Genomic DNA, 9,171 nt, shown 5'->3' on the forward strand with positions numbered 1-9,171 from the left:
CTCCTAGGCAGGTGCAGGAGCCCAAGGACTTGGGCCATCTTGCACTGCTTTCCCAGGCCATAGTAGAGAGCTGGATCAGAAGTGGAGCAGCCTGGACTCGAACCAGTGTCCATTTGGAATGCCAGCACTGCAAGCAGCTGTCTTACCTGCTATACCACAGCGCTGGCCCCTGTAGTCAGAACTATAATTGATGTCTTTTCCAATGGAAGAAAAATAAGATTCTATACCAAATTTCATCTTCTGTATCTTCCTTTCCTATTCTCTATTAGTTGTACCTGAGTTTCAGTTTGGCTCAGTCCTCTTTAATGTATATCTTATAGCTTCCTTTTATTCACACTTGTTAAAGTATGACTATGAATTATCAATTACTTGCCCAAGAATTTCCCCATAGTCCATAAACACTTCTGAGACTTTATTATAATTGACATGATGAACCCTGATAGAAAAAGGTGTACCACCTACCAATACGGAACTTTCTTTTTATGCTAATCATGCCTAAAAGCATATCTAGACAGGGAAAATTAAGAATGCCTATTTTTCATATTTTAAGAACACATCTGGAACAACTTGAATGAACTAACAGTAAAATAAGTGCCAAGGCAAATTATGCCAAACTTTTTACTTAAAAAAAAAATGGAGAACATACCCCTTCTAGAAGGCCCTGGCATTGAATTGGATATTGAAATGATATTGATAATATATGTATATATGCCACATTTTGTCCATGTATTAATCATCTTTGGTACGTATGTGTTGGATATTTGCCATGTGAGAGTATTACTGAAGAGAGAAGATTGTTTTCGTTTCCAAGTGGTATATAAATCATACAGGTAGAAATAAAATCAGCTCTTTTTGATTATACTTACCATCCCTACCTGGTGAAATAATTTTACTCTCTACCTCCCTCCCTCTTCACTTTCTTTTTTCTTTCTTTTTTCCCTTCTCCCTTTTTAAAAAAATCATTTTGTGTCAGTCTTTCAAGAAATATCAGAATTCCCCTATAGCAACTAAAAAATAGAAATTATGTACTAGAACATTATAATTTTCATGAACAAATAATTACACAAGAAACACTATAACTTAATATTGGTTTTACTCTATCCTCTAATTTGAAATGGGGTGAAATGCTTCTGTGGTTAAATCATAGCTCTTGCGCTGTTTACTATAAAGCTTTCAAGAATATATATTTCAAAAATTTTTTTTTCAAATAATCCAAAACAAATGCAAAAGAGTTCAACATACTTGAAACACATTTTCCAAATTTATCTTAAATCTCTCTGCTGCAGAGGGCTTTTGTGTGTGTGTGGATTAGGCCTGGCCAGTTATTTCACCATCTATCTCCATCCTGGATTGATTGCACTGAACAGCACAGAATGCGTTACATATGGTCCCACTTTGTCTCAGTTTGTAGGACCTCTGGGTTGGAACTCCATTTGATCAGAGTGAAGCCAACCGTCGCAGAAATTTGGCTAATGTCAAAATGCTAAATATATACATACATACATACGTTACAGTTAGAATGTATGTATTCTTGTTAGAAGTAGTGGTATTTTGCTACAAATTTGCTAAGCAGTTATTATTCCTAAAATAGTGATGACATTTCAAGAATTTAAAAAGATCATCTACCTATAAGGATGATGATGATATTCTGGAGAGGAATCATATAGCACATGTGGGCAAGACAGGGGTTCAGAATGTTCTCAAATCAAAATTATGAATATATCAAAAATCTTTTTAAAGTTAGGACAGAAGAAGATGGAAATACAAAGGCCATCTTCAATACCAACTTAAATCATAAGTTTGAAGAGGAAACTCATTGTCTACTTTATAGCTTATTTCCTTTTCTCTTGGTGTGGACAACTTGAAAAAAAGTTGGTTTTTTGATGTGTTTTAAAGTTTAGGTGGTTCTCATTGTAACCAGGTGAGTCAGGTAGAGGCGTGTGGCACCCAGGATCAGCTTAGTGGCTGGGGTTAACGGCACTGTTGAGAGTGACTCGCTCCCTTTCAGGTGCCTTTCTCTGTTTTCTTCCTTTCCCTCTTCTCCTCTCTTTTGCTTTATTTATTTTGTCGCTACTCCCACTTCCCCTTCCCCCTCCTGCTCTTCCTTTCTCTGTCTGTGCTACCACGTGCTTCGAATCCGTGTATCTGGACTGCCTTCTCTCACAGTTCCGTGTGAGTGTTAGCAGAATGAAAACCAGATGGACCAGCAGTTCCCACTGTTATCTCCCAGCCGACTCTGGCAAGCCTCCCTTTCTGCCTCCTTCCTTGGCATGACAGAAATATTTGCCTTTATTTAGGGAGACTTGTATTTGCTGCTGTACCTCTTCCCTCCACTGCAACATAAGTGGAATGCTATTTATTCCCTTGTTGCTGAGGTTGGTTGAGGTGAGTAGAAAGTGCAATGAATTTAACTGTTGAAGAAGTGGTTTTAAGCCTGCCTAACTTCTGTGTTTTTTTGGAATAACTAACTTACTAGGGATATTAATTGTTAAATGCTTTGGTTAACAATATGGAGAAATGTTTTAATAGTAAGATAAACAAATGCTCTCCATTTGTGTGTCTCTACCGTTATTTCACTTAGAATAACTTTATTCACTGTAGGGCATTCATTGTTATTGAACCAGCAATAGAGATTAAGAAATAGAGACCCTGATATTAGGAACTAGCTAATCAAAATGCTGTTGTCAGAATGATGAATTTTTCCATTGTTAACTCTTCCCTTATATGTATTAATATTATTTGAATGTTTAAATGTTGAGTTTCAGTGCCACCCAAGTCTTAGGAAATTGCTTTGGATAAAAGTGACGTAGACTTGGAGTTCTGATAGTAATTTGGGTTTTTTCATTTTCTTTTTGACATTTATGCAATTTTGAGCATTTCTCAAATATACTTACTATGATATTTCACTTGCCTCATTTTTCCTTAATGGTTTATATTATTTTACTTTTCACATAATCCAAAGGTAAACTACTTGGGCCTAAGGCTACAAGAAACACCTCAAAATATTTCCATGTTCATGCACATGTGTGTGTATGCGCATGTTTTAGAAAACTTATAGACATTTCAGTTTTATTGGTAATCTATTGCTTTGATAAGTAGATTACATTGAGAAACAAGGAATTTCAAGGACAAAACAGCTCTGAAGTATAAATTATCACTACTGAATAATCAAATTTCTCCATATCTGTCCTGTATTCACGCTGTCTTTCTAGTACTTTTAGTTCTCAATTTGGAACTTTCACATTCTGATTCTGTATGATATAACCAATTGAAATATTGGTTTGATGTTTTTAGAGTGGCAGGTCATCAATGCACACTTTCTGGATGTATGTAGCTTAACTTCATTGTGTACCATTCAGCATTAATATCGTGGTGATTTTTAAAACTTGGCAGATGAAATTAAGTGAGAGGTATGTTTTGTGCACACAACCTGTTCCACCTAATAGGCCGGAAAACTAAGCATCTAAAGGGAATGGCAGGTGGTGCAGAAAGTCACCGGAAAGAGCCAACTGCTCCCAGTATCTCACCTGCATAACAGACTTCAGGTTTTTGTGTTTTCTGAACTGTCATGAGGCGTTCATTAACATCCCCCCTCCTCGTCTGTTTTCTACCTCTTGCTAATGTTCACTTCAGCTTGGAGTGAAGTTGTGCTATTGCATAAAACACTACCAAGGTAGCATCTGCCCAAGCCAGAAATAACAATAGGATATAATACAACCTAGTTACAAATGAGGTCCTGCCATCTGTGCTACACTCCTTTAAGTGGGGCTTGGATGATAAATCCTGATTTAAACTTCAGTAGCTAAGCGTGTTTATTGATAGAAAATGCTGAATTTCTCCTGTTTACTTACTTTTACAAAAGATAAACCCTTTTTGAAAAGCTGAGGTGCTTAAGGAGTAAAATAACTTGTTCCTGGTGGCACCCTTCAGATCGTACTGAGAAGCATTCCACAATGCCAGACTCACCTGTGGATGTGAAGACGCAATCAAGGCTGACTCCCCCAACAATGCCACCTCCGCCAACCACTCAAGGAGCTCCAAGAACCAGCTCATTTACACCGACGACATGTGAGTGGTCTTTTCTGGGTTTTGTGGTTTGGATTTGGTGCTTTTGTCAATGTTTTTCTGCAAATTAAAAAATCAAGGGAAAATAAGATTTAGCAAAAAAGTATTCAACAGCAATGAAACAAAAAGTCATTAGTTTTCCAGTTAGTAGGTATTTAACACAGAAATGTATCTTAAGTATAACTTGTATGATTATCCATGTTGCCTTCCTTCTCAGTGTTGTTCAAAGTTGTAGTCTGCTATGCTTCTAGCTAGTGAAGAATACTGCATTTGATCTGTAACTCTAGTTCTCACCACTAAAGCTTTAATTCACTTTTACAGGCACTCCTTATTTTCAGTTCAGGTTTGACTTGGAGTATGAAAATATGATTACTTCTAGCTTACTTCTGACTTCCTTCTATTTCAAACTATTATAAGTAATGTTGAAATATAGCATTCTTAAGTTAAAAAAGATATTGCTGTATGCAACAATCTCATTGAAAAATTTTCTGAACTAAGTAGCATCTTCCTTGTCTTGACGCTGTCAGACTTTCTTGAAACCATTACTCCCTTCCTGCTTGGCTCTAGTCCTGTGTTCTGAGTCAGTGGAGTATATTACTTGCTGTGCTGTCCAAGGGAAGGACAGAACATTCTGATAGAATAGCAACTTCCCTGTCTTTGCTGTGTATTCCAATGAGGATAGCAAATAGCTTTGTTTTAATCAGTGTCAAAGTCCTGGTTAAAATTGTCATCAAGGATTTGTGAAACTAATAAATGTTATCTGTTGCAGAGAGCAGTATTTATAGGCCATGTGCACTGAAATCCATATGAATGAAAAATAACAGGCAGAAAGAGATCCATGGGACTATAAGGGATCAACAAAACACACATCCCAGGCTGTTTATTCAGTGTTGCACTGCCAGTTAAAAGACCTTTCCAAACATGTAAGGATCAGGAGACTGCCACATGCCGAGTTGTAACCCTGTCACCTTACATTTGGGTTATTGTTACCCAAAGCCACAATGATAGGCATATGTCTCCTGGGAGATGTGCTGGTGAGCTATCACTTTTGACAAGTTATTTTGGTAATCACAGGGGACAAGGGATCCTTTTTATTATCTTGAAATTAAACTGTTAAAAAAAGAAAACAAGGTCCTTTAAAACTTTATCAAACTTATTAGAGATATTTCTGAAAATTATATTAAAAGCATGGGCTTTTTAATGATTAACTTGTCAAATCAATGGCTTTAACATGATACAATCAACGTTTTCTTGAGTGGGAAATATGCAATTATTTCCTCTTTTGAATTATCATCTTGATGTTCAAATAAATTTTATCAGCAATGAATTTGTTGAATTACCACCAATCCATACTCTCGGTTGGATTAAGGTATCCCCTTTTGATTTCTGGAAATAACTCCTTGAAAAATACCATATCCATTTTGGCTTCTTAGATAAATTTGCATTTTCCCCAAAGAAGTGGTTAAGAAATAGGAGGGGGAGAAAATAGCCTTCTAATTGGGTGGTATAAGGTTAAAACTTGAAAGTCCTATTTCTATAAACACAGCTGTCAGTTGTGTGTACAAAACATGATTAAAAATGTTCAGTGATAAATTTAGTCTCCACCAAATGTACACTTTCTCTAGGGGAGCAGTTTAGAAAGGAATGGTCCTGTTATATTGATGTAAGCCTGTGACAAAGGCTGACATCCAAAGCTGTTTGTTCTGTGTTTGAAACATTTCAGGTGGTTGGCATATGTGCACATGGGAGGCAGGGCTGGTCCTGTATTGCAGCAGACTCCAGTTATTATCAGCTCCTGTGCAGATACCATCACTCGGTGTGAGGAGGTGCTACCTGAGGCTGGCGATCATAGGAAGCCCAGACATTTTACTAAAAGTCCTAACATCTTGAAACTTACAAAATGGTAGATTTGAAGGAAATTTGGTGGTGATTTCCTTGTGCATATGCTCTGTAAGTTTACTTTTTTTCCTTCTGATTTTGTGCCCTTGACAGTAACCAATGGCACAAGCCATTCGCCTACAGCCTTGAATGGCGCCCCCTCGCCGCCCAATGGCTTTAGCAACGGGCCTTCCTCTTCTTCCTCCTCCTCTCTGGCTAATCAACAGCTGCCCCCAGCCTGTGGCGCCAGGCAACTCAGCAAGCTGAAACGTTTCCTCACTACCCTGCAGCAGTTTGGCAATGACATTTCACCAGAGATCGGAGAGAGAGTCCGCACCCTTGTACTGGGATTGGTGGTAAGCAAGCAGAAATCAACCTGACTTCTTGGGGTAGGGGAAAGCTTATGTAGGACCTACGGGTGTGCAGACCTCACCCTCACAGCTATTTTGTTGTCATAGTGCCTACATCCAGAGAATGAGTGCAAATCTAATGAAATCTATAGCACCAAGACTTTCAGTTCTGCATTATGTACTGGACCCTGTTGTGGTCTCTCTTACTATTTGATTAATGAGGATATGGTCATACAAGTTTTTTGTTACCGTGGCTATCAAATGTGTCTGTGTGTATGTATGTGTATACATATAAATGCATATGTACATAGTCATGTATGTGTATATATACATGTTCGTGTGTATTATATTTAACACATATATATATATATATGTATTCCAGTAAGTATACTGTCTTGACAGGCCAGTGTCTTTCAACACATTATTCTTTTTAAGGCTAGTAACATAACATTTTTAATTTTTAATTTTTTACTTTTTGAAGTATCTATAAAGGGAACAATTTTCATGTATTTCATACATACAGTTTTAAGAACGTAATGATACTTCCCACTGTACTCTGCCTCCCTCCCTCACTCCCACCCTCCTCCTTTTCTTATTTTTAATTTTCACCATGACATACCTTTGATTTACTTCACATTGTTTTATAGATAAGATTAACCATTTTAAGTGAATGATTCAATGGCATTACGTACATCATGTTGTATAGCCTTCAACACCATCCATGTCCAGATCTTTTTTATTACCTCAAATTGAACCTTTGTGTCCATTAAAAAATAACACTCCAATCCCCTTCACCCCCAACTCTTGGAAACTAATTTTTTTAATATAAATTTTTGCTACAGGTAGAATTATTTAAACCATTAGTTTGAGAACAAAATTGTTGGTTTTGGCACATTATACTGCATTCTGTACTTTATCACATACTGGAAAATGAGAACCTATATCCTTGTTTTTTTTGCTACCCCAAGTCTACATTTACCATGATTTTTATGAAGAAGTGGACAACTTTCTAGAATATAGCAAGGCTATTTTCCCATAGCAAACTGAATCATGTGGACACTAAGAGTCCCATTTTTGACCTTTTCAGCATCTAGGCTTATGGTAGAACTGGAATTTCAATGATGTAAAATGTAGACAATTTTCTACTTATTAAGTGGCATAATTTGAGTGAAATAATTAAAAAATATTTATGTGAAAACCTCAGAGAAAAGTTAGTGGATGATACTAATTAATGATGCATTGCATATAATAGTTGGTGTTTATTTATGTGAAAATGTTAAGTTTGGGAGTATAGAAAACTTAGAATTTGGAACATTATTTTAAGAGGAAAAGGAATTGCACAAAAAATAGGTGGAACAATATCCTAATCATATTAGTTTACAGATACACAAATTTTTTCAGTCAAAATAATTGAAGGGGCTGAGTACATTGAAACTGAAGGTATTGTTATTATTCTGCTTAGAACTAAGAACAGGCCGGCGTTGTGGCTCAACAGGCTAATTCTCCGCCTAGCAGCGCCGGCACACCGGGTTCTAGTCCCGGTTGGGACGCCGGATTCTGTCCCGGTTGCCCCTCTTCCAGGCCAGCTCTCTGCTGTGGCCCAGGAGTGCAGTGGAGGATGGCCCAAGTGCTTGGGCCCTGCACCTGCATGGGAGACCAGGAGAAGCACCTGGCTCCTGGCTTCGGATCAGCGCGATGCGCCGGCCACAGCCCGCCGGCCATGGCGGCCATTGGAGGGTGAACCAACAGCAAAGGAACACCTTTCTCTCTGTGTCTCTCTCTCTCTGTCCACTCTGCCTGTCAAAAAAAAAAAAAAAAAAAACTAAGAACAGTGAATCAAAATATGGTTAGTTTATGCAATGCCTTTATAATAAGTTGATCTATAAAGTTGATGCTTTTAACAGTATATATTACCCATTTTAAAATATAAATCCTAAGTATGTGTAGTGTATTTATTTATATGGGGTAGATTAGGAGTGAATTTGGGTCATTTTGACCAGTTTCTTTTGCTTTGAGTAATACAGATTGCCTCTAGGATTAATGGAATGTCTTTGATATGTGGGGGATTTTTTTTTTCTTTTTTCTCTACAAAACTCAGTGACTCTGGGAAGTCTCAGACTTTCTCTTTGGTTTCATTAGCATGTCACATTAACCACATTGGCAGTTCACCTTGAACAACACTGCTTTGGTAGGTAGACAAAGAAAAAGATGCAAGATGGAAATAAAGGAGGAGAGGAATAGTTCCATTAGTGACACCACTGATTTGGTGTGGAATGCATTGAGAGATTATTAAAAAATTGATTGATGATTTGAAGAGCAGAGGTACAGAGACAGAGAGCAAGACAGACAGAGGACTTCCATCTGCTGGTTTACTCTCCAAATGGCTGCAATGGCTGGGGCTGGGCCAGGATGAAGCAAGTAGCCAGGAGCTTCATCCAGCACTCCCATATGGGTGGCAGGGGCCCAAGCACTTGGGCTCTCCTCTGCTGCTTTCTTGGCACATTAGCACAGAGCTGGATTGAAAGTGAAGCAGCTAGTACTTGAACCTGCACTCATGATGGGATGCTGGCATCGCAGGTGGTGGCTTAACCAGCTGTGCCATAATGCCAACACCAAATTGAAAGATTCTGACACTTGTTTGGCCCTTTAAGTGATCTGATGTTCTTTTAAATGCATCCTAGTGTGTTTGTTGTCTGTAAAGTGGACATTAAATAGCTCTTCATAATTATAGAGACTTCTCTGACAATTAATATATGTTAATGTCCATATACATTGTTTTCAAAGTGCCATATGTAATGGATTACTTTTTCAGATGCAAGTTTTAGTGGTGAGGATGCAATAAAATATGTTAGTTTTAAAAATAAAGTCAGTAGGTTTT

The 9,171-nt window shown here is 37.7% G+C and overlaps 1 protein-coding gene across 5 annotated transcripts in view; it reads left to right on the forward strand.

Moving 5' to 3' along the window:
• Nucleotides 1-9,171, forward strand: part of RUNX1T1 (RUNX1 partner transcriptional co-repressor 1) — a 151,239-nt gene that overhangs the window by 86,064 nt on the left and 56,004 nt on the right. For all 5 annotated transcript variants that reach the window (XM_062188269.1, XM_062188268.1, XM_062188270.1 and 2 more), the window contains 2 exons: nt 3,931-4,068; nt 6,058-6,299. In XM_062188269.1, the coding sequence (XP_062044253.1) occupies nt 3,931-4,068; nt 6,058-6,299 (380 nt within the window). The remainder of the gene's footprint in view (nt 1-3,930; nt 4,069-6,057; nt 6,300-9,171) is intronic.

This window comes from Lepus europaeus, chromosome 4 (assembly GCF_033115175.1).
Source record: "Lepus europaeus isolate LE1 chromosome 4, mLepTim1.pri, whole genome shotgun sequence".
In the NCBI taxonomy this organism is placed as follows: Eukaryota; Metazoa; Chordata; class Mammalia; order Lagomorpha; family Leporidae; genus Lepus; species Lepus europaeus.